The sequence below is a fragment of the Nycticebus coucang genome, chromosome 12, assembly GCF_027406575.1.
Source record: "Nycticebus coucang isolate mNycCou1 chromosome 12, mNycCou1.pri, whole genome shotgun sequence".
Classification (NCBI taxonomy): domain Eukaryota; kingdom Metazoa; phylum Chordata; class Mammalia; order Primates; family Lorisidae; genus Nycticebus; species Nycticebus coucang.
In genome coordinates, this window is record NC_069791.1 from 10,554,414 (window position 1) to 10,581,307 (window position 26,894).

The 26,894-nt window shown below is 42.1% G+C and overlaps 1 protein-coding gene across 1 annotated transcript; it reads left to right on the forward strand.

The window, feature by feature from the left end:
• Positions 1-25,575: 25,575 nt before the first annotated feature.
• LOC128561105 (olfactory receptor 6C4-like) lies at positions 25,576-26,609 on the forward strand. Its single transcript, XM_053554870.1, has one exon. The coding sequence runs from the start codon at positions 25,602-25,604 to the stop codon at positions 26,529-26,531; it is 930 nt and encodes a 309-aa protein (XP_053410845.1). The 5' UTR covers positions 25,576-25,601; the 3' UTR covers positions 26,532-26,609.
• The last annotated feature ends 285 nt before the right edge of the window (positions 26,610-26,894 follow it).

The following is a 26,894-nucleotide window of genomic DNA, read 5'->3' on the forward strand; positions in this document are numbered from 1 at the left end:
TTGCTTCAAAGGTTGGAGTAGATGCTGGTGTTGGTGTATAGTTTCCCAAGCGGAGAACTTGGAAACAGTTGAGGGGCTATCGTGGTATTTATTAATGAGGTATCTAGCACTTTTTCTAGAATGCATTCGAGAACGTAATTGTTAGACCTCACATACTGCCTACAAGAGACTCGCTTCACCTGTAAGGATACACAAAGATTATAAAGTGAATGATGAAAACAGATATCCCATGCAAATTGAAACTAAAAGAGGTCAGGGGTGCCTATACTTACATCAGACAAAATAGACATTAAGTCAAAAATAGTAAAATGAGTCAAAGATATTATTATATAATGACAAAGGTATCAAGAAAATATAACAAATCTTTATGTACCCAACATTTTATCACCCAAACAGATTAAACAAGTATTAATAGATCTGGAGAGAGTGATAGACTGCAATGTGCAATATAGTAAAGGACTATGATGTCACTTTAATAATGAACAGATCCGCCTGACAGAAAATCAATTAAAAAAAAAAAAAAACAATTGGGGGGAGAGACAAGATGGCGGACTGAAGCCAGCTTTCAACAAAGGCTCCCGTCCAGAAGGAGAGTTAAGGGACAGGAATTTAGTAAGTATCCTGGTGGACTTGAGCCTCACCAAGAGAGAAGGCTGAAGAACGCACATCAACACCGCTGAGGCAAGTTGTGATCACAAGGACGCAAACAAAAGGTACAAAATCCACCACCAAGCGGACGGGAGTCCCCCTCCCCCATGAGACCGGCTCTGTAGCCCCACAATTGAACAAGTGGGCAGAAATTAAAGCCCCTCCCACTACACTCCACGGGAGAGACCTTCTAAAAACTGGACCTACCTCCCCTACTGGGGTGCCGTGGCGTTCTCCTGCCGGACATAGGGCTGAATAAAACTTTGGGAATCCTTTGCCGGCAACCCTGAATCCCCGGCGCTCCCCTCCCGCCCACTGAGGTCTGGAGGCCTGTCCCCCAGGACTTCGGATCCTTGGGTGATTTCTCAAGGGGAGTGGACAGTCCCCGAGTTGCGTCTGGTCAGCATTGACTCTGAGGCGCGCCGAGTGAGGAGAGGGCACCGGGCTGAGGGGGAGTCACGCCTCGCGGCACTTCCCTGCGGTGCAGTGCACCAACCCTCCCCGGGCATACGGGGCCCAAGACTGAATCAGACTCTGGCCTCCCCGCTGAGAGCTGAGAACCCCTACTCTCACTCGGGGTCTGAGGGCCTATCCCCCAGGAGTTCGGCTCCTTGGGTGATTTCTCGAGGGGAGTGCACAGTGCCTGAGCTGCGTCAGGTCAGCGCTGACTCTGGGATACGTGAGCGAGGAGAGGGCACTCCGCTGAGGGGAAATCAAGCCTTGGCGGCACTTCCCTGCAGTGCAGTGCAGGAGCCCTCCCCGGGCACAAGACTGAATAAGACTCTGGCCTCCCCGCTGAGAGCTGAGAGCCCCTACTCTCACTCGGGGTCTGAGGGCCTATCCCTCCGGAGTTCGGCTCCTTGGGTGATTTCTCGAGGGGAGTGCACAGTGCCGGAGCTGCATCAGGTCAGCGCTGACTCTGGGATACGTGAGCGAGGAGAGGGCACTCCGCTGAGGGGAAATCAAGCCTTGGCGGCACTTCCCTGCGGTGCAGTGCAGGAGCCCTCCCCGGACCGTAGTATTGCGTGAAACTGAATGAAACTCTAGCTTCCCCCCGCCCCACTCCCAATCCGGGTCTGGGCGCCCATCCCCCAAGAGTTCTGATTCTTGGGGGATCTCTTAAGGGGTGTGGACCCAGCACAAACTGCGGCCGCTCAGTGCTGACTCTGGGGCGCGGGACAGAGGAGAAAAGGGTCGCCTGAGTGCCCACACCAGAGCAGCAGTTCCCTGGAGGTAGATCAACAGCCGTTTTTTCTTTAACGGCAGAACGCTCACTTCTGGATATTCTGAGGCCACACCCCCTGTCTCCCTGGGCAACCAGAGGAGGCCACCTGTGTCACGACTCACAAACCCAGAAGCCTCCAGGGCGGGGCCGACCCAGAGAGGTGTTCAGACGCAATTCTCCAGCAGCAAAGACGTTTGAACTCAAAACAGCCCGTCTCCTGTAGGCGACAACAGGAACAGAGACAGAACCTCACAAAGTTGTCTGTTCTGTTCTGTTCTGTTAGCAGCATCCATCAGGGACGGGGCTAAGCCTGAGTGAACACCTCCTTCCCATCACCTGCATCAAACACTCAAAGATGTCAGGCCCCATCTCCTCCTGCTAGATAGCGGCAGTCTGCGGGGGCCTGGCAGACTTCCTCGCGATTCAGGCAGGTGCAAACCCCTGGAGTGTCTGTTCACTGCAGGCAACTGGGTTAGCCATCTGCAGAGATACCAGTGACTGGGTCCGACGGAGGGGCAAAGTGGGGAAGGAGACGTTAACCTTCCCAGACTGCTCTGTTTGTGGGGTGGCTCCTCCTGACTCCACGCTGCACTGGAGTGAGCTGTCTCAGAGGAGTCACCAGGCCCCTGTGATCCAGTTCCCAGAGACCTCTTGAACCCTTCCACCTGAGACAAGTGCCGATTGAGACAGTTGATTCGGACCTTTTGAACTGGGCTAATAGACTGAGGACTTTTCAGGTGGTGCCCTGGGTGTGCGATTGTAGGAAGGTTTGATTCTCCTTTTCCAACTGGGGCCAGAGGTGGGCAGGCGGGGTGACTTAATTGCTGATTTTTCCACACAGCTGAGACTTCAAGCCAGAGTAGAAGTTGCAATAGGATAGAACAGAAACCAGCTGAAAACAAGACAGAACCACTTTGCTCCACCACACCAGACAGGGCCCCAGTTTCTCAGGCCACAACACTGTACGGGCCCTCGATAAAACCCCAGGGGAAAAACCAAAGGGAGTAAACCATGGGGCGGAATCAGCGGAGAAACTCTGGTAACATGAATAACCAGAATAGATCAACCCCCCCAAGAAAAGATACGGCAGATGTGATTGAAGATCCCATTCATAAACAACTGGCTGAGATGTCAGAAGTCGAATTCAGAATTTGGTTTGCAGACAAGATTAATAAAATGGAATTAGGAATTCGTGGAGAAATTCAAAAACTGTCTCAAGAATTTAACGAATTTAAAGACAAAACCACCAAAGACTTAGACACACTGAAACAAGAACTTACAGCCCTCAAAGATATGAAAAATACAGTAGAATCCCTCAGTAACAGAATGGAGCAAGCAGAAGAAAGGATTTCTGACATTGAAGATAAAGTCTTCGAACGCTCCCAATCTCTCAAAGAGGAAGAGAAATGGAGAGCAAAAACGGATCACTCACTCAGAGAGCTCTCAGATAATTCAAAAAAACATAACATAAGGGTTATAGGAATTTCGGAGGCTGATGACGTGGCAGCCAAGGGCACAGAGGCCCTTCTACATGAAATTATGAAAGAAAATTTTCCAGACATGCCTAGAGAATCTGAAATTCAGATAGCAGACAGCTTCAGAACCCCAGCACGATTCAACCCCAAAAAGCCATCTCCCAGACATATCATAATTAGCTTCACTAAAGTTAACATGAAAGAGAAGATTCTCAAAGCAGCCCGGCGAAAGAAAACTATAACGTACAAAGGTAAGAATATTAGAATAACTGCAGATCTCTCTGCTGAAACTTTTCAAGCAAGAAGAGGCTGGTCATCAACTTTTAATCTCCTAAAGCAAAAAAACTTTCAACCCAGGATCTTGTATCCAGCTAAACTGAGTTTCATCTATGATGGAGAAATTAAATACTTCAATGACATTCATATGTTGAAAAAATTTGCCATAAGTAAACCAGCTCTTCAGGATGTTCTCAGACCTATCCTCCACAATGACCAACCCAATCCTATACCACAAAAGTAAACTCACTCAGAAACTTCGGATCAAACTCCAACTTCCACACTGGCGAAAGGATTAAAAATGTCCACTGGACCTTTGAAAAACTCGATACCCAAAATTCCACCAGACTTATCCTTACTCTCCATCAATGTGAATGGCTTAAACTGTCCTCTAAAGAGGCATAGGTTAGCTGACTGGATACAAAAACTTAAGCCAGATATTTGTTGCATACAAGAGTCACATCTCAACTTAAAAGACAAATACAGACTCAGGGTGAAAGGATGGTCATCCATATTTCAGGCAAATGGTAATCAGAAAAAAGCAGGTGTTGCAATTTTATTTGCAGATACAGTAGGCTTTAAACCATCAAAAGTAAGGAAGGACAAGAATGGTCACTTCATATTTGTTAAGGGTAATACTCAATATGACGAGATCTCAATTATTAATATCTATGCACCCAACCAGAATGCACCTCAATTTATAAGAGAAACTCTAACAGACATGAGTAACTTGATTTCCTCCAGCTCCATAATCGTTGGAGATTTCAACACTCCCTTGGCAGTGTTGGATCGATCCTCCAGAAAGAAGCTGAGCAAAGAAATCTTAGATTTAAACCTAACCATCCAATATTTAGATTTAGCAGACATCTACAGAACATTTCATCCCAACAAAACTGAATACACATACTTCTCATCAGCCCACGGAACTTACTCCAAAATTGATCACATTTTAGGTCACAAGTCTAACCTCAGTAAATTTAAAGGAATAGAAATTATTCCGTGCATCTTCTCGGACCATCATGGAATAAAACTTGAATTGAGTAACAACAGGAATCTGCATACCCATACAAAAACATGGAAGTTAAATAACCTTATGCTGAATGATAGCTGGGTCAGAGATGAGATTAAGAAAGAAATCACCAATTTTTTGGAACAAAATGACAATGAAGACACAAGCTATCAGAACCTCTGGGACACCGCAAAGGCAGTTCTAAGAGGGAAATTTATAGCACTGCAAGCCTTCCTCAAGAGAACGGAAAGAGAGGAAGTTAACAACTTAATGGGACATCTCACGCAACTGGAAAAGGAAGAACATTCCAACCCCAAACCCAGTAGAAGAAAAGAAATAACCAAAATTAGAGCAGAATTAAATGAAATTGAAAACAAAAGAATAATACAACAGATCAATAAATCAAAAAGCTGGTTTTTTGAAAAGGTCAATAAAATAGATAAACCTCTGGCCAACCTAATCAGGAAAAAAAGAGTAAAATCTCTAATATCATCAATCAGAAACAACAAAGACAAAATAACCACAGACTCATCAGAAATCCAAAAAATCCTTAATGAATATTACAAGAAACTTTATTCTCAGAAATATGAAAATCTGAAGGAAATAGACCGATACTTGGAAGCACGCCACCTTCCAAGACTTAACCAGAATCAAGTGGAAATGTTGAACAGACCCATATCAAGTTCAGAAATAGCATCAACTATACAAAACCTCCCTAAAAAGAAAAGCCCGGGACCAGATGGTTTCACGTCAGAATTCTACCAAACCTTTAAAGAGGAATTAGTACCTATATTACTCAACCTGTTCCAAAATGTAGAAAAAGAAGGAAGACTACCCAACACGTTCTATGAAGCAAATATCACCCTGATCCCCAAACCAGGAAAAGACCCAACAAGAAAAGAAAATTATAGACCAATATCACTAATGAATATAGATGCAAAAATATTCAACAAGATCCTAACAAACAGAATCCAGCAACACATCAAACAAATTATACATCATGACCAAGTTGGTTTTATCCCAGGGTCTCAAGGCTGGTTCAATATACGTAAATCTATAAATGTAATTCAGCACATAAACAAATTAAAAAACAAAGACCATATGATTCTCTCAATTGATGCAGAAAAAGCTTTTGATAATATCCAGCATCCCTTCATGATCAGAACACTCAAGAAAATTGGTCTAGAAGGGACTTTTCTTAAACTGATAGAGGCTATCTACAGCAAACCCACAGCCAATATCATATTGAACGGAGTTAAATTGGAATCATTTCCACTCAGATCAGGAACCAGACAAGGCTGCCCATTGTCCCCATTGCTTTTCAACATTGTAATGGAAGTTTTACCCACCGCAATTAGGGAAGAAAAGGCGATCAAGGGTATCCATATAGGGTCAGAAGAGATCAAACTCTCGCTCTTCGCAGATGATATGATTGTGTATCTGGAAAACACTAGGGACTCTACTACAAAACTCCTAGAAGTGATCAAGGAATACAGCAGCGTCTCAGGTTACAAAATCAACATTCATAAATCGGTAGCCTTTATATACACCAACAACAGTCAAATTGAAAAAGCAGTTAAGGACTCTATCCCATTTTCAGTAGTGCCAAAGAAGATGAAATATTTGGGAATTTACCTAACAAAAGACGTGAAAGATCTCTATAAAGAGAACTATGAAACTCTAAGAAAAGAAATAGCTGAAAATGTTAACAAATGGAAAAACATACCATGCTCATGGCTAGGAAGAATCAACATTATCAAAATGTCCATACTACCCAAAGCAATATATACTTTCAACGCACTCCCTATTAAAGCTCCACTGTCATATTTTAAAGATCTTGAAAAAACATTACTTCGTTTTATATGGAATCAGAAAAAACCTCGAATAGCCAAGACATTACTCAGAAATAAAAACAAAACAGGAGGAATCACACTACCAGACCTCAGACTTTACTACAAATCGATAGTGATCAAAACAGCATGGTATTGGCACAAAAACAGAGAAGTAGATATCTGGAATAGAATAGAGAACCAAGAGATGAATCCAGCTACTTACCGCTATTTGATTTTTGACAAGCCAATTAAAAACATTCAGTGGGGAAAAGATTCCCTATTTAACAAATGGTGCTGGGTGAACTGGCTGGCAACCTGCAGAAGACTGAAATTAGACCCACACCTTTCACCATTAACTAAGATAGACTCTCATTGGATTAAAGATTTAAACTTAAGACATGAAACTATAAAAATACTAGAGGAGAATGCAGGGAAAACCCTTGAAGAAATTGGTCTGGGTGAGTATTTCATGAGGAGAACCCCCCGGGCAATTGAAGCAGCTTCAAAAATACACTACTGGGACTTGATCAAACTAAAAAGCTTCTGCACAGCTAAGAACACAGTAAGCAGAGCAAGCAGACAGCCCTCAGAATGGGAGAAGATATTTGCAGGGTATAACTCTGACAAAGGTTTAATAACCAGAATCCACAGAGAACTCAAACGCATCAGCAAGAAAAAAACAAGGGATCCCATCGCAGGCTGGGCAAGGGATTTGAAGAGAAACTTCTCTGAAGAAGACAGGCGCACGGCCTTCAGACATATGAAAAAATGCTCATCATCTTTAATCATGAGAGAAATGCAAATCAAAACTACTTTGAGATATCATCTAACTCCAATGAGACTAGCCTATATCACAAAATCTCAAGACCAGAGATGTTGGCGTGGATGTGGAGAAAAGGGAACACTTCTGCACTGCTGGTGGGAATGCAAATTAATACATTCCTTTTGGAGGGATATATGGAGAACACTCAGAGATCTAAAAATAGATCTGCCATTCAATCCTGTAATTCCTCTGCTGGGCATATACCCAGAAGACCAAAAATCACAACATAACAAAGATATTTGTACCAGAATGTTTATTGCAGCCCAATTCATAATTGCTAAGTCATGGAAAAAGCCGAAGTGCCCATCGATCCACGAATGGATTAATAAATTGTGGTATATGTATACCATGGAATACTATGCAGCCTTAAAGAAAGATGGAGACTTTACCTCTTTCATGTTTACATGGATGGAGCTGGAACATATTCTTCTTAGTAAAGTATCCCAAGAATGGAAGAAAAAGTATCCAATGTACACAGCCCTACTATGAAACTAATTTGGGACTCTCACATGAAAGCTATAACCCAGCTACAACTTAACAATAGGGGGAAGTGGGAAAGGGGGGGGTGGGTAGAGGGAGGGGAATCGGTGGGATCACACCTGTGGTGCATATTACAGGGGTATTTGCGAAACTTGGTAAATGTAGAATATAAATGTTTTGGCACAGTAACTGAGATAACGCCGGAAAGGCTATGTTAACCACTGGGATAAAAATGTGTCAAATGGTTTATGAAGTGAGTGTATGATGCCCCATAATCATATCATTGTATACACTTATGATTTAATAAAAAAATTAAAAAAAAAAAAAAAAAAAAACAATTACATTGAACTATACTGTAAGTCAAATGAATCAGACAGACATATACAGAATATTTCTTCCAATAGCAGAATACACATTCTTCTCAAGTGCGTACAAAACATTCTTTAGGACAGATTATATGGTAGACCACAAAATTAGTCTTAACGAATTTAAGAAGACTGAAATAATATCACTATATCTTCTCTAACCACAGTGGTATAAAACCAGAAATCGAGAATAAGGAATTCTACAAAATTCATAAGTATGTGACCATTAAACAAATTTCTCCTAGCTATCCAATGGACCAAATAAGAAATTAAAATAAAAAATTTTAAGTATCTTGAGACAAACAGAAATGAAACACAATATACCAAAAATTATGGGACACAGCAAAACCAATTCTAAGAGGAAAGTTTATAGCATTAAATGCCTCCATCCAAAAAAGGGGAAGATTCCAAACAATCACCCTGACATTATATCTGAAGTAAATAGAAACACAAGAATAAACTAAGACCAAAGTTAATAGGAAGAAGGATATAAAAAAGATCAGACCTAAAATAAATAACATAAAGACTAGAAAAACAATAGGAAAGAACAGAAAGAATAGAAAGAAACTATGAGTTGGGTTTTTGAAAAGATAAACAAAATCAACAAATCTTTAGATGACTAAAAAAAACTCAATAAAATCAAAAATAAAAAAGAAGACATTATAAGAGGTGATATCACAGGAATAAAAAAATTAGAAGAGACTACTATGAAGAATTATATGCTAAAAAATGGATAAATCCCTAGACATATATAACCTACTAAGACTAAATCATGAAAAAATAGAAAGTCGGAACATATCAATAATAACTAAAGAGATTGAATCAGTAATAAAAAGTCTGCCATCACAGAAAATGCCAGGACTTGATGGCTACGTGGGTAAATTTTACCAAATATTTAAAGAAGCATTAATGCCAATCCTTTTCAAACTCTTCCAAAAAAAATTTAAAGAAGAACAAGTTTGTGAAGCCATTGATTACCTTATACCAAAGCCAGAAAAGGGCACTTACAAGGAGTAAAATTACAGGCCAGTACCCCTGATAAGCACAGATGCAAAAGTCTCAACAGCCTACTAACACGCTGAATCCAACAACACGTATAAGAATCCTATCACAGTCAAGTAGGATTTAGCCCTGGGATGCAAGGATATTCAATGTATGCAAATCAATAAATGGAATATACCATATTTTCAGAATGAAGGATTTAAAAAAAATGATTAGCTCAATAGATGCAGAAAAAGCATTTGACAAAATTCAATAGCCTTTCATGGATTAAAAAATACTCTCAACAGATTAGGTATGGAAGGAATGCCCTTCAACACTATAAAGGCCATATATGACAAGCACCTGGTGAACATCATACTCAATGGTAAAAAATCAAAAGCGTTTCCTCTCTCAGTAACAACATAGGGATACTATTCTCACCATTTCTTTTCATCATAGTACTGAAGGCCCTAGCCAGAGCAGTTAAGCAAGAGCAAGAAATAAAAAATACTATAAAAGGAGAAAAAGATGTGAAATCGTCTGTTTGCTGACGTGATCTCATATGCAGAAGATTTCTTATCTACAGAAACAAGTGTTACAACTGATAAACAGGGGCAGTTCCTGTGGCTCAACGAGTAGGGCGCCGGCCTCACATGCTGGAGGTGGTGGGTTCAAACCGGCCAAAAACTGCAACAAGAACAAAAAACTGAAAAACAGGATGGTGTCTGTGACCCAGTGGATAAGGCACCTGCCCCATATACCGAGGGTGGAGGGTTTGAACCCGGCCCCAGCCAAACTGCAACAAAAAAAACCAGGCTTTGTGGCGGGCGCCTGTAGTCCCAGCTACTGGAGAGTTTGAGGCAATAGAATCACCTAAGCCCAGGAGTTGGAGGTTTCTGTGAACAGTGACACCACAGCACTCTACCAAGGGTAACATAGTGAGACTCTGCCTCAAAAAAAAAACCTGATAAACGAATTCGGTAGAGATGCAGGATATAAAACCAACATGCAAAATCAATGGCATTTCTATACTTTAATAACACAAAAGAAATCAAATGAACAATCTCATTCACAGTAGAAAATAAATGCACACATACATTTATACATATATGAGGTCTGAGGATTAAGTTCTTGCACTCATCCTAGAAAAAGTGCTACATACCTCACTGCTGAATATCACTGTGGACACCTTTGAAGTATTCCCCTTGGGAAGATATACACTGATGCCAGTGCCTAGTTCAGCCTTCAAAGCAATTTTAGAACCCTTTTTCTGGCATAGCCATCAGAGCTATCATTGTATGAGGTCTGACAATTAAGTTCACAAACTCATCCTAGTAAAAGTGCTCTGAAAGGTGTAAAAATTTTCAAACTTAGGGGATGGTGCCTGTGGCTCAAAGGGGTAGGGCGCCGGCCCCATATGCCAGAGGTGGTGGGTTCAAAAACAGCCCCGGCCAAAAACTGCAGAGGAAAAAAAATTTCTTCAAATAGGTTAAACAAGGACATGAAAGACTTGTATAACAAAAACTATAAAACACTGATGAAAACATTAAAGGAAATACAAACAAATGGAAAGATATTCTGCTTTTGTAACTGGAAAGATTCATGTTGTTAAAAATATATACTACCCAAAGAAATGTATACATTCAACGCTATCCCTACCAAAATTCTGATACGATTTTTCACAGAAATAGAAAAACATTATAAAATTCATATGCAACCACAAAAGACCCAGTATAACCAAAGCCATTCAGAACAAAAAGAAAAAAGCACAAGGGAGGCATCACACTACCCAATTTGAAAATATCCTATAAAGCTACAGTAATCTAAACAGCACGGTGCTGTCATAAAAACAGACACACTGACAGTGGAACAGAATAAAGAGCTCATAAATAAATCCATACATATATGGCCAATTGATTTTTAATAAAGGTGCCAAGAACACACAATGGGGAAAGGACGGTCTCTTTAATAAATGGTGGTGAGAAAACCATACATCCATATGCAGAAGAGTGAAATTGGATCCGTGTCTCAAACCATATGTAAAAATCAACTCAAAATGGATGAAAAACTTAAATGTGAGGCCTAAAACTTCAGGATATTTCTTTTAAAGTATTCAAAGCATTGGCTGTTGGTTGCATACGTGTATGTAGTGTATCTTAAAGAGTATTTTCTAATTGCCACTAACAATGTGAGTTTCATCTCCAGAAAGCCCTTGTATACAGTTGCTTTCCTAATGGTGTATAGGGAAGAGCGAAGGAACGCATCCTTTTTCATCTGAATCCCATGGACAATCTGTGGCCATCACAGTGGATGCAGAGAAAAAATGAGAAGAGGTCTCTGGGAGGCACTAATGGGAGTGCATGTTGTATTACAAACGTGGACAGATGCTATGGGAGTGCTTGTTGTATTACAAACGTGGACAGATTCTAGAGCCTTTCGTTGTAAAGTAACTCATTATAAGTGGGAGAACTTGTGTATCATAATAGGCTTAAATAAAATATGTAAACGAGGACTATGTTGCCTCTGAAGCCCAAAAAATGCAGTAAATAATGAACCCACTTTAAAGTATTCAGTGCAAATGAAGGTGAAAATTTGATTCAGAACTGTATGAATGATCCCTAAGATGACTAGTAAAGACCAGAAATTTTTATGACATGGCAGAGCTTTGAATTTTATGGGATGCAACAGCCCCACCCCAGCTGGAAAGTTCAATGACAAATGTTGGTATATCCCATGTGAGTGTACCCTTTGAATTTCTTTGCATGAGGATGTTATCGGTATAATGTCATATGTGCTGTCTTAGTCTATTTTCTGTTGCTTATAACAGAATATCTAAAACTGAGTAATTTATAAAGAAGAGAAATTTATTTCCTATAGTTATTAAGGCCGAGAGGTTGAGGGGCTGCATCTGGTGAAGTCCTTCTTGCTGGCACAGGATGTCACATGGTAGGTGGGCTAAGCACCCTCACGTGCTAGCTCAGGTCTCCTTTCCTCTTCTTATAAAGACACCATTTCCACTGCCATGTAACCCATTAATCAATCCATGAATGAATTACTCCATTAATGAGGTCAGAGCCTTCATGGTCCAATCCCCTCTTAAACATCTCACCTCTCAATACCTCTCCATACTGCCTGATTGGGGATTAAGTTTCAACATTAAGTTTTTGAAGGGGACATACAAACCATACCATTATTCCTCTGATCCCTCCAATGCACGTCCTTCTCTTAAACATACTTTTATTCTATTCGCATATCCCTAAAGCCTTACCTTGTTCCAATACCAACTCAAATGCCCAAAGTCTAAACTCTTTATCTGTGAGCCTGCGAAATACTCATTCGGATTCCAAAAAGAAAAAACAGGGAAGAGAAGGGCAACAAGCAAGACCAGAACCCAAGAGGTTATACACTGGGTCCTACGACTCCAGAATAATCTCCTCTGACTCCTTGTGTGGCATCATCTACACTCTAGAGATTGGGTCTCCCCACTCCTCAAGCAGGCTGGCCTCTGTGGCTTTTCAGGGTTTTCTCCACCCAACTCCCCCAGGCTGCCATTACACAGAGGCAGTAACACTATCACAATTTCACAAGGCATGACCCTAGAGAGGATTCTCCGCAGTGGCCTCATTCTATAGCCCCAGTAGGCATTATCCAGGCGGGGACTCTGGCAGCTCTAATGCCACATTTCTGTTCTGCATTGCTTTAAATAAGGCTCTCTGCAGTGGCTTTACCTCTGCAACAGATGTTAGGTAGATAGGCTCTTCTAGGGACAAAATGGTGCCCTGCCTTGGTGCTGCCTCAAGAAATTGCCATACCTGGGGAAGAAGGACAAGGGCAGGTGCCCTGACTTGGTGCTGCCGGACCTTGATCCTGCCCCCAAGCAACTGCCACACCTGGAAGAAGGAGAACTGCCTTGCCAATCTGCAAAAAATGCAGGAAAATCCCCCGCCCAGGTACAATAGGATCTGGAAATGATCATGTCATTAACTGTTCATCAAAGTGGTTCAAGATGATGTTTGAACCATAGGGCCATCTAATCTTGACCATAATCACAGCCTTTTGTTATGACGGAGGACGCATTCATCATCTATGGCAAATGTATCTTGCTCTTGCTCTATAAGCCTATCTTATCCTTCCTCAATAAACTTCATTTCATGCTTGCCTTGCTTTTGGTGTGTCTGGTCATTCTTTGGCCAAGAGCACACCAAGATCCAAAAGCAGACTGCAACCCTCCCTGCCTAGACACCTAAGCTTTGGACAACATTCTTTGAAATCTGAGTCAAGGCTGTGAAGCCTCCTTAGCTCCCACTTTCTGCAAGCCTGAAGAAGAAGCACCATGTGAAACTTGCCAAAGTTTATGATTTGCACTGTCCAGAGGGGCAGCACAAGAGTGGGCAGCCACAGAGGCTGTTCTCAGGTACGAGGAATAGAATCCAAGGTAGCCCTGGGCAGCAAGCCCAGGAAGATCACCCCAGGATTATCTCCTGAGCAATTCTGACCCCCTTGTCCTCCAGGCCTGTGATTGTAGAGAAGGCATAGAACATCTCTGAAATGCCTTCAAGGTCTTTTCTCCATGATCTTGAGAAATAGCACCCGACTCCCTCCTATCAGTGCTAATCTCTTCAGCAAATGGTCTGTGGGCTGCACGCTTGGTTTCCTCTCCTGAAGATGCTTTTCCGGTCGTTAAGTGACCAGGCCGAGTGTTTTCCAAATCTTTCCCTCCTGCTTCCCTTTTAATCATAAAATCTGTCTTGAAGTTGTTCCTTTGTTCCCAAATCTCAGCATAAGTGGCCAAGTGCAGCTCCTTCTATATTCTGCTTAGAAATTTCTTCTGCCACCTACCCTAGTGCATCACTCTCAAGTTTGACCTTCCATAAAGCCCTCAGGTATGAACACAGTTTAGCAAGTTCTCTGACAATTTATAACAAGGATGGCCATTACTCCAGTTTCTAATACCTTACCTTACTCCTCGGCTGAAACCTACCTTGTCAGAATAACCTTTATGTTCATATTTCTATCAGCATTCTGGTCATTGCTGTTTAACCAATCTCTAAGGACCTCCAACCCCCCCCACACACAAAGTCTTTTTGTGTCCCCTCACCATAGTCTAGGGGGGTTGTTTTAGCCTAGGTAATGCAGGACACTGATGCCTGGTAGGTTTTCCCCCAGATGTGTTCAGGTGGAAGAAACTCAAAGCCCAGGGTAGCTGTGACATGCCTTTATTCAGCTCACGGCAGCCGGTGAGCAGGCACGTGAAGTCCATACAAGCAGAATGTCCCATGCACTTAAGCATCCAAAGGAACAGTAGTGCAGAATGCCAAACAGTAGTCCTACAATAGTCAAATGGTAGTCACATAAAACAACGTCACTGTGCAGTTATGGCTACATAAGGAAAACATGGGCACCTTCCAGAGGAACTGTGAGCAAGGAACCTTGAAAACTCTGTCTCGCCATCCAGCCTCTGCCCATTACCCAGTTCCAAACCAGCTTCCTTATATTCAGGTATTTGTCACATACATGTTAGGAACACATGTACAAATGGAAAAAGCTGGAAATAGTTAAGATCTTGCCTGCAGGCTCAGCACCTGTGGCTCAAGCGGCTAAGGCGGCAGCCACATATACCTGAGCTGCCGGGTTCGAATCCAGCCCAGGCCCGCTAAACAACAATGATGGCTGCAACCAAAAATAGCCAGGCATTGTAGCGGGCACATGTAGTCCCAGATAGAAGGGAGGCAGAGGGAAGAGTATCACTTGAGCCCAGGAGTTGGAGGTTGCTGTGAACTGTGATGCCATGGCACTCTACCGAGGGTGACAGCTTGAGGCTCTGTCTCAAAAATAAATTAATAAAATAAAATAAAAAATAAAAAAAAAGATCTTGCCTGCAAAGATTTCGTGTTCTAGCAAACCTGTTGAAATATTTGCAAAAAGAAAATCAAAGTCTGAGGGCCACTCCCCACACCCCAATTCCTTATGCAGAAGAGAAAGTAAAAGCCTCGGCACCTGTGAAGAACTGTCCCCACAGATCACTCCTTAAGGAAATTCCTTGATAACCTCCACCACCTTACCTTTTTTCTTCTTTCTGTAGGCCTTAAAATGCTGATGGTTGCAACTTCCCCTCCAGAAAAACAGCCATAGCTTTGTCAGGGGTCATTGCCCACTGAACCCTCATCTGGTTTGAAAGCCCACTGGGAAATGAAGCTGAGGAAAACTAACCTATGCCAGTTTAAAGCATAAACTCTGAGAATGCCTGTAGAAGGCTTACATTACCTCAGGCTGAGCAGAAAACGGAGAAAATGCAGCCCCTCTCTAGCTTCTTCAGAAGGCTTTTGTTGATTTCTAACAAAGGTGCATGACCAAAAGTGCCAAAAGATAGGGTTGAAAGAATCCCAAGTGCCCAGGAAGACTGGATAGACAGAGAGGCTGGGTAAAGAGTAGGGGGTTGCTAACAAATGGCTCATGGCATATTTAGAAAGGCGGAAGGAAAAACTAGTTATATTTCCACAGGAGAAGTACAGGTAGATAATATTAGAAGTTCAAAGAATTTAGCCTGCCCACCCATTGATTCTCTGTGCACAGAGCAGGTCAGGCCTGCCCTGCTCTGGCTGTAGGCTCTTTTCATCTTCCCGGTCTTGATGAGCCCCCAGGAATGGGCATCTAGCTGCTTTCCCCTGGATACCCGAGGATTGAGGCAGGGCACCCCACTGAGAAGTCAACCTCTCTATCTCCCACACAGCTGGTCTGCAATTCATGTTTTTCCCAGGCATGTTCTGAAAATGTGGGGTTAATAAACCTCAATTAAGGCTTGGCACCTGTAGCTTGGTGGTTGGGTCGCTGGCCACATACACTGGGGCTGGCAGGTTCAAACCCAACCCAGGCCTGCTAAACAACAATAACAACTACAAAAACAAAAAACAAAAAACAAAAAACAACAGATATTGTGGCAGGCGCCTATAGTCCCAGCTACTTGGGAGGCTGAGGCAAGAGAATCACTTAAGCCCAAGAGGTTGAGGTTGCTGTAAGCTGTGACACCACTGCACTCTACTGAGGGTGGCGACACAGCGAGAGTCTGTCTCAAAAATAAATAAATAAAAATAAACAAAGTTAATTAAGTGTGACTCTCATTTTCTGGCACTTATTATTTAAGTTAACATATACCATGGGGAAATGAATAAAAGTATATTGTTCTGATAACCAATATAAGTGACTGAAGCAAGAATTTCATTCAATTAAGGTTTATTAAGCCAGCTTCAAGATATATCCAGGAAACAATGCAAACCACAAACACATCTGTGGCTGTTTTTTCTAAAGAGATTTTAAGGAGGGTTTAAGATGAGATGTATGATCTCTTCTTGTCTTTACTCTGCCTATGGGAAGATAGGCTTGTAATTGACTTTATCTGTGTGGAATGGAACAGTTTTTAGTTTTAGGAGATAGATTTAGATTGCACACCAAAAGTTTCAGTTGACACTCCTTGTGTAGGCCAGCAAAGAATTTACTTGTGCATAATTTGTTGGGGCAGTCTTGAGGACATTTGCCTTTTGGGGACCAGGGGTCCTGGAATGCTTTGACACAAGGTTGTGAAGTAACAGCCGTTCATCTGGAAGAGGGTGTTGTCCTAGATCATAGGTCAGCTTCCAGGCTTACCTTTCCCTTTGACCTAAGTAGTTTAAGGATCCTGAAATTTTTTGTTTTCCTTTACAGTTCCTTCAAAGGTAAATGCAAATTGTGTCTGAGAGGCTATTAGATTTATGTATTGAATAAAATATAGTAGCCAAATTCATAAATAGCAAACTATTTTTCTGGCTGTTGATTGGATAGAGTCATTAATTTCAGGGACATGGATCTCAATGGTGAAGTGCCATTCATTTACGTCGTGTCTGAGCATTGGCCAAAATGGATTATTAAAAGAGACAACAATGTTAGAGAGAAAAACAGCTTCAACCTCCTCCCCACCCCCAAGCTGTAAAAGTTACTTAATGATCTAACTAGTTGTCAGTCACATTCACTGTCCTCCCCTGGTTACAGCACTGTGAAAGCCATCAGGGCCCCGGGCTGAAGATAACAACAGGTGGTTTAGAAAGTAGTAACTCATATTAAGTATTCTACTATTTGCTATTGACATAAGAAGGTTGTTTCTGCATAGGTAGTGCCCTACTGCTCAAGACAAAAGGGCTTAATGATGTATAATTAATGTCCTGCAATATTGCACAAAGGGGTTTCATGATGTGTAACTAAAATATAATAACTTAAGAAAGATCATGAAAGTCTTGGCGTGGTGTTGCCTGCAATCCAGACAAGATTCCTTGAGCTCAGAAGTTCAAGAGGAGCCTGAATAAGAGCAAGACCTGGTCTCCACTAAAAAATAATGAAGAGAAAAATTAGCCAGGCATTGTTGTGAGAGAGCATACCTGAGAAGGGTGAGGTCTAGAAGAACAGGTCTATTCGAGGAGACCACAAGAATACACCTGCAGGGTCCTCTCCATGGTGACTCAGCTCTTGGGAATTTGTAAACTTAACTTCCTGAAACTTGGAAATTTCCAAGTTCTGTGAAATCCTGTAGTCCTAAAGGGGCTGGAATAGCATCTCCCACTTTATTCAAACTGACCAATGAATAGGATACCTATGGGGTGGAACTTTTTTTTTTTTTTTGTAGAGACTGAGTCTCACTGTACTGCCCTCGGGTTGAGTGCCGTGGCATCACACAGCTCACAGCAACCTCCAGCTCTTGGGCTTACACGATTCTCCTGCCTCAGCTTCCCAAGCAGCTGGGACTACAGGCGCCCGCCACAACACCCGGCTATTTTTTCTGTTGCAGTTTGGCCGGGGCTGGGTTTGAACCCGCCACCCTTGGTATATGGGGCTGGCACCGTACTCACTGAGCCACAGGCGCCGCCCTGGGGTGGAACTTTTTGACTTTCAATAAAAAGGGAAAGACCAAGGCCATCAGGGAGCAGGGCCATTTGGAATTCTTCTGTGCCATAAGCTCCCGGCTGGTGAATAAAGCCTTTCCTCTTATAAACATGGTGTTTGGGTGCTCTTTCTCTCCATTGGGCCTTGTCTTCCTGCAACATTTTTGGTTCTTTGACCAGGAAGCGAGATTACCCTTGGAGAGAACACACATCTGTTAGTTGCTGCCAATCCTCTGGACACCCATGTGGGGACCCCTGATCAGCCTGAGCGACATGAACCACTGAGCGCACCAGGGAGGCCTCCCTGTGGACGCCTCAACTGGGCTGAGAAAGGACCCTGTCAGCGGGTCTTCAAAGAGTCAGACACCAGGAGGAATTGGCATGTGGGAACAGGTTACCTACACAGGGAGACGTCTAAGGCAAGGTATGACTGGTCTGGGAGAAGGAGCCTGATCAACTCCTTGGGCATTAGATCACCGGCAGGTCTGTTGAGAGGTGTATGAGAGTATGTGGATGTGGTGTAACTGAGAGAACTCTGAGAGTGGAGTTGGACCTCCCTTCACAGGGCCTAGGGGAGTATTGGTTTGCCTCCTATGGCTAGGTGGCAGCTTGAGTGGGAAATTGAGCCTGCCCAGGTTGAGAAGTGAGTTGGAATTGTGTGCATGTGAGTGCTTTGAGAATGACTGAGATGAGTAACAATAGGTGGGGTTTCGCACCCCCTCCCCCCGCCCACTCCATTCATGGGGTGAAACAAATGTGTGAGTGTGCCCTTCTTCCCTGCTCCAACTTTGCCCCCTGGCTATACTGAGAGAAACTGGAAGTTCCAGGTTTTCCTCTTTCTGTCTTTGGTGGCGGCCTCATGGCCATGTGGGACTTGGGGGAGAATGAAAAGACATTAGAAAGAATGTTGTTGTAGTTTTGCTACTGGAATTTCTTCAGTGAGTCTTTGGTTTCAGGAATTTGAGAATTGAGCCCATGGGCCACAGATCAGTGATAAAATGGCATTTTGTTGGACTGAGGGGCATGCAGAGGGAGTGGAGAGTGCCAGAGCTATTGGCAGAGGGGTTGTGCCTTGGAAAGTGTTGCGCATCAGGCAGTTCTTGAAAATCTGGGGAAGATAGTCTAAATCTTGTGCTGGATGAGGCTGTATCCATATAAGCAACAGGCCTCCAAGGTGAACAGCCTCTGGAAGTGGGGAGGAGGCCCAGATTGGAGTTTTCCTGCATAAGTCCTTTTTCTAGGGGTAAATAATTGGCCCTGAGAGATATTTTGGCCAGGACTTGGTAGATGGAAAAATAACTTGGGGCGGCGCCTGTGGCTCAGTCGGTAAGGCGCCGGCCCCATATACCGAGGGTGAGGGTTCAGACCCGGCCCCGGCCAAACTGCAACCAAAAATTAGCCGGGCGTTGTGGTGGGCGCCTGTAGTCCCAGCTACTCGGGAGGCTGAGGCAAGAGAATCGCTTAAGCCCAGGAGTTGGAGGTTGCTGTGAGCTGTGTGAGGCCACGGCACTCTACCGAGGGCCATAAAGTGAGACTCTGTCTCTACAAAAAAAAAAAAAAAAAAAAAAAAAAAAGAAAAATAACTTTACAAAATGAAGGGGTGTTCTAGCAAATGAATGAATGCAGCACCTCACCTTGGACAAGGTTGTTAGGTCTTTACTGCAGTTTTTGTCTGGGGAGGGGATTAGGGTGTGTGCTCCTTAGGGTGGAGCTGTCCAAAAGGTTTCAGGCTGCTTTGTTCATGATTTTGCTGGGGCTCAGAGGGTTTGTGCCTGGAGATGGGAGTCTGATGTCTAAGCTCACCTGAGCCTGAAACATGGGGGTTCCCTGTCCAGCCCTGAGTGGGAAAATTCTGTATCAATGTTACATCTCATAAAACATCTCTTATTTGTAAAATGTAATAATTCAGTTATTTAAATTGTTGGGGAAACTGAGTCTTTGTCAAAGGATAAGATTCTTGCTTTTTAAACCTTCTAGTTATCAGTTTGGCTGAGTAAATGGGTGACTTCATGATAAACTGGGATCCTGTTTTGTGGGAAGTGAGTTTTTGAGAGTAAGAAAAATTAGACAGAAAGGAGAATGGCATTGTGTAAAGAAAAGAATCTTGTGTGATAAATTTTGTCCTGAAACAGAATGGTTGTGTAAGAAAGTGGAAGGCAGGGCAAAAGTTAAAGAAAGTTTAGAATGTTTGTAGATGGTCTGTGCAGGTAAAATAAAGCTCATAAAAGAAAATTTGTGAAAGAATTTACATGTAATCCAGTTGACTATGTATTTCCTTTAAAATCTTTTGGCTTGTAATTTTGTTTAAACAAATGTTTTAGGCCTTTGATATTTGACAAACCTTCCAAAATTAAAACTCTGAATCTGGGGCTTGGCACCCATAGGGTAGTGATTGCAATGTTGGCCACATGCACCAAGGCTGGCAGGTTCAAATCTGGCCCAGGCCTACAAAAAACCAAAAAACACAACTCTAAATTTGGTCTTCTTGAAATATTATGACCATTGAAAGTCATGGGAAAACAAAGTAAACTTATTTGATTTATTAAAAATATATAGGAAACATTGTCAAATATGAAATGGTGATTAATTTTATATGGATTATGAATATTTGTGTGTTCCAATATTATAAAGCATTTGGTCTGTCCTAATGTGTAAGACATTGGTCTGCTCTACCATATATTGTCAGTAATAATTTTAATTCATCTAAAAGAAGAAAGTGTTTTTTATGTAATTGTCTGAGTCCAAAATTTATCCTAAAAAGAAAAAGAAATATTAAGAGAGGCTAACAAATTCTCTTGAATTCAAATTTCTGATGTCTTTGGAAATTGAGTACCTTTGGACTAAAAAGGAGATTTTTCGAACTTTCATTGGAAAGTTAACATGGTTATGAGTATTGCTAGCCTAACTTCAACAGAACAGAAATCAGATACGTGGAATTGCCTTGACTCAAGCCTTAGAACTAAGTCAAGGGAAAAATGTGAATGCTTTTCTGACTCTCCAAGTACGCAGGGCATTGTACAAGGAGAAGGGACTATTAAATTCTGGGAAAAAGGACATTGAGTATCAGCAGGAGATACTTCAGTTACTAGAGGCAGTATGGAAACTCTGGAAGGTAGCAGTGATGCACTGTTGTGGACATCAAGGAAATGCTTCCACCATCACTAAAGGGAACACTAGGGTTGATACTGAGGCAAAAAAGACTGCACCCAAAACTGTACCAGGTGTCATGAGTGGCTCCCCTCATCCCATGGGTTCTGGAGCCCACCCCTATCTACTCCCAGGAGGAGAAGAAATGGTTGGCAGCAGAGGGGAACAAGGAAGCAGAGGGAGGATGAATAAAGATGCCAGACAGATGAGTAGCAGTCCCCCAGATTCTAGGAGCCACCGTGGTGACAGGAGTATTTGATGAAGTTGCTGGGCCAGTACCTTTACATTTCCCACCTAGCAGCCCTGGACAAAACTGTCAGTCTACAGTGTGTCACCAGCAGCCAGTTCAATGCATGCCAAGGACCAATGGTACCCCCAGGAATCCAGTTGTATGGAGCAACACCCTTCAAGGACTTCCGGGTAGACTTTATTGAAATGCCCAGGTTTAGACGGAACAAGTACTTGCTGGTAATGGTCTTTTAGACTTGGAATAGGTAAAAGCCTTCCCCACCAGGAAAAAAGACTCCTGAAGTAGTAAAGTATTGTCCACAGAAATCATTCCATGGTTTAGGTTGCCACTCTGTTTTGAATTTGACAATGAGCTAGCCTTCATAACAGAACTAGTGCAAATAATAAGCTAAAGCTTTGAATAATTTTAGGCCTCAAAGCTTAGATAGGGTAAAATTCATGAGCAGGACCGTAAGAGCAGAAATTGGTAAACTCTGCCAAGAAGCAAAGCTTAACTGGATGCAGGCCTTGCCACTGTTGCTGTTCAAAGAGGCCTCTGTCAATTCTCTGCAATTTAGCAGGAACTCCTAAAAGAACTGGGAAAGACTGAACTAAATAGACAAAAACCCTAGAAAGAGTAACAAGGAAAATCTCCACTGGGGTAATTAACTGTGTTCTGTTTAGTCTTTTGTGTCTGTACATCCTTTCTCTCTAGAGGATCAAGGGGACCAAGTCTAGGTCCAGAATTAGAATCTGGTCCCCCTGAAACCAAGGTAGAAAGGACTTTACACCATCATCCTGACCACATGCACAGCAGCGAAGGTGAAAGAAATACTCACCTGGAGTCATCATAGCTGGCTGACTAGGGCTTCACTGCCCTTTGGAAAATAAAGGTAACTTTTAAGACAATCAACATGCCCTGCTCCAGCCACATATTGAGAGCTGGCTGGTCAAAGCACGGCTGAAGCCTGAGGAAACTCCTTGAGGGACTTGTCTTAATTGGACTTTGGATTTTGGAAAAAGGGGGGAAAATATCACAGGGAAAAGTAAAAACTCGTATGTATATTAGCCCACCACCACAGTACTATTAAGGCCTGAGTAGAGAACCCAAGAAGAGTCACAGTCCCTAAAACCTCAGTGCTCGAAAGTAATTAATATTGGCACCTGCAGAAACAAGGTGATATTGAGACCCTAATTAAAATATATTGGAGTCTCAAAAGGGGGGAATGAGAGAGGATACCCGAGAAAGGTGAGGTCTAGAAGAACAGGTCTTCTCGAGGAGACCACAAGAATATACCTGCAGGGTCCTCTCCATGGTGACTCAGCTCTTGGGAATTTATAAACTTGATTTCCTGAAACTTGGAAATTTCCAAGTTCTGTGAAATCCTGTAGTTCTGAGGGGGCTGGAATAGCATCTTCCACTTGATTCAAACTGACCAATGAGAAGGGTACCTATGGGGTGGAACTTTTTGACTGTCAATAAAAAGGGAAAGACCAAGGCCATCAGGGAGTAGGGCCATTTGGAATTCTATGCCGTAAGCTCCCGGCTGGTGAATAAAGCCCTTCCTCTTATAAACATGGTGTTTGGGTGCTCTTTCTCTCCACTGTCTTCCTGCAAAAGTTGCAGGCGCCTGTGGTTCCAGACACTGTGAAGGCTGAGGCAGAAGGATCCCTTGATCCCAGGAGTTTGAGTTTGCTGTGAGCTAAGCTGAAGCCATGGCACTTTGGCCTGGGCAACAGAGTAAGACTCCGTTTCCAAAGGAAAAAAAAAAAAATAAATTTAAAAATTAAAAACAAAAAAGAAAAAGGTAAAAGAACTCTCTAAAGTTCCCTCTGCATAAGACAGAATGATCATTTATAAGAATGGTCTCACTGTCTTCCTGGGATTCTGAATCATGCTAATAAAGGACAACTTTAACCTACATGAGTGTTTGACTTCTGGTGCCATCGCACCTGGCTACAGTAAGAGCAAGGAGTAGACCAGGCATAGGCACCCCTAGGGAGCCTCACTCCATTGCTCCAAACTTCTCCACTTCGTGGCTGTGGCAGATTCTCTTATGGAACATTTACCTCAGTGGTCTCTCTAGAGCCTTTGTTCTGGGCCATATGTTTACAGTTTGTTTTCAAAGTTGACAACAATTGAGATTCATTAGTACCTTTTGAACCTGGGTCCACAGGGCATCTTTAGCTTCTTCAGGAAATTGATCCCCATGTGCTTGCTCTCAAAAAGAGCAGATGAAACCTGTGTCACTCTAGCTAATACAGAAATTGCAAGGAGGCTATACCCAGCCTTCTATGGACTTCAACGTAATATCTCTTAGAACAGAAATAAGAAATTTTCAGTCTATCAAAGTCTTTTCTTCTAATTTTATAACTGGGGACTATTATTTTTCCTTTTTATTGCACATTTAGAGGACTGTTTATCTCTCAGGAACTGTGATTTGATTCTGGCTTCAATTCTTAAAATGGAAGATAATATATATCTTTCCTAGCTACAACTCACATACTTGGATACTCCTATTAAGAGAAGGATAGAATGTGGATGAGACTCCTATAGAAAACATGATAAATTTTATACTACTCAGATTCACATGAAAGATCTCATCTTTGCTTTACGTCTTAAAAACAACAAAATGAATCTCTCACTGCGGTCATTCAGATTGTCGAAGGCATGAGCATTATATGTTTTTTAAGTGACTGATGTTATCATTCTACAAACGTGGATCATGAAATCAATCAATCTGGAAGAAATGCAATACTTTCCAAACCAACAGGTTAGTATAAACAGGAAAGGAAGGTTTGTAGGAAATCCAGGTCACTGTTTAACATCCCCTAATATCTCCAAAGCTGTATGGGAAAATGGTGAAATTGACAAGAATGATAACAATTATATGGTTTTTCTAATCTGCATGCATGTGAATTAGAGGTGCATCTTTATATCATCTTTGCTTCTTTTTTTTTTTTTTGAGACAGAGTCTCATTATGTCACCCTGGTTAGAGTGCTGTGGCATCACAGCTCATAGCAAACTCAAACTCCTGGGCTTAAGCAATTCTCTTGCCTCAGCTTCCCAAGTAGCTGGGACTACAGGCATCTGTCACAATGCCTGGCTATTTTTGTTGTTGTTGCTGCTGCTGTTGTTGTAGTTGTCATTGTTGTTTGGCAGGCCCCAGGCCAGGATCGAACCCACCAGCCCTGGTATATGTGTCTTGTGCCCTAGCTGCTGAGCTACGCTGAGCCTCATCTTTGCTTCTTAATCAGAAAAAAATCTAAAGATGCACCCAGAATACCACCACCAAATTCACGTTCCCTAAGGAATTGCCAATTCATCTACAAAGAACTCTTATTGTCAAAAACATGGATGTCCCTTTTCCTGGTTTCTGTGTGCCAAGAACAGAGAACACGAATGCTTGGGTCATGATGAACTGTGATCCTTAGCTGCCATTGAGGACTCTAAGAGTTTGAGCAAAATTCATTCTGTTATGGTTCCTACTGATCTCTCAAGATTCTATTCTCAGAGATATATCTCAAATCAATACCTAGAAAACTCTGGATGGGGCAGAGGAACATATAAGAAAATCATAATTAAAATGACTTAGTGATGCCTCAGCCTTGTTCCTACAGAGGAAAAGGCTCACAATATAAAAGGAGACAATCTTCAGCATCGTCCTTGTGGAGAAATTCCTACTTGTTTCTCAGACAAGAATGTCAGTAGTTTGGACAGAGAGGGAGATGAGGATCCCTAGCAGATAGTCAGAGAAAACAGGAAAGCACAGAAAACAGAATCAGGTAAGAGATTTCTTCCAAGAGCACAGAGTAGGAGAGATTAATAAAGTCAAGGGTGAGTGGTTTAAATGTGAAAATTTCATAAATACTTTTATAGGAAAGAATAGGTTCAAAAAACACATTATTCTGAAAAACAGTGTGAGTAGTAATTCTGTAATACATTTTGTTAAATTCCTAGGAATGTGTCAACTTGAGAAATTAAAACAATTCTAGGAATGAGATGACTTGCATGGAAGATATGGGTCTTCCATGGAGCCAAGTGCACTACAGTGGGACACAGGTTTGGGCCAGTTGGATGGTGAGTAACCTGAATGACCTGATTCTGCTGGTTAAAATCAGCTTTATCTCTTCTGCTCTGAGAAACTCTTCAGATTTCATCATTCTCATTTTTTCCCTTTAGATGTATCTATTGAAGGTCAATAATGAAAAACAGAACCATGTTTAGTGAGTTTATTCTGTTAGGCCTCACAAATCAACCTGAATTCCAAGTGTTAATATTCATCTTTCTGTTGCTAACCTACATGCTAAGTGTCCTAGGCAATCTGACGATCATCATCCTCACCTTGCTAGACCCCCACCTCCAGACCCCCATGTATTTTTTCCTCCGGAATTTCTCCTTATTAGAAATTTCCTTCATATCCATCTTTATTCCCAGATTTCTGACCAGCATGACAACAGGGAATAAAGTTATCAGCTTTGCTGGCTGCTTGACTCAGTATTTCTTCACTATATTTCTTGGGGCAACAGAGTTTTACCTCCTGGCCTCCATGTCCTATGATCGCTACGTTGCCATCTGCAAACCCCTGCATTACCTGACCATTATGAGTACAAGAGTTTGCAAACGACTTGTGTTCTGCTCCTGGCTTGGAGGGTTCTTAGCTATCTTACCTCCAATCATCCTAATGAGCCAGGTAGATTTCTGTGCCTCCAATATTCTGAATCACTATTACTGTGACTACGGGCCCCTCATGGAACTTGCCTGCTCAGACACAAGCTTCTTAGAACTGATGGTCATACTCTTGGCTGTTGTGACCCTAGTGGGTACTCTGGTGCTGGTGACGCTTTCTTATACATACATTCTCAGGACCATTCTCAGGATCCCTTCTGCCCAGCAAAGGACAAAGGCCTTTTCCACTTGCTCCTCCCACATGATTGTCATCTCGCTCTCTTACGGCAGCTGCATGTTCATGTACATTAATCCCTCTGCAAAAGAAAATGGTGCCTTCAACAAAGGGATGGCCATTCTCCTTACTTCAGTTACCCCCTTGTTGAACCCCTTCATTTATACCCTAAGGAATCAGCAAGTGAAGCAAGCTTTCAAGGATACTGTCAAGAAGATTGTGAAATTTTAAAAAACATAGTACAAAAAATTTTTTTCCACTTAATAAATATGCATTAAGTGTCTATCTTTCAAGTGCTTAACTGTCTCCAGAGGACAAAAATTGAAATCTGTATGTCCTAATTTTAAGAACTCCAAGAGTGAAAGAAAGTTATATAGACTGTATATTTGTATGATAAGTTTATAAGGAATAAAACAGCATTGTGAGTGTTATTCAAGAAGGTGAAGGACAATTAAAAAAAAACAGTTGGAAAGAGTGAGCTCTGTTTTCCAGAAATGATTTAAAATAATTTCTTATAGTGAAATATATTGTTTATTTTAGGTGGTAGGATGAGAATTTATAGTAAAAAAGGCCAGATCATAAAGGCATATAGTA

Excerpts from the sequence above, each read along its gene's own strand:
- LOC128561105 (XM_053554870.1), top strand. The coding sequence starts at position 25,602 with ATGAAAAACAGAACCATGTTTAGTGAGTTTATTCTGTTAGGCCTCACA.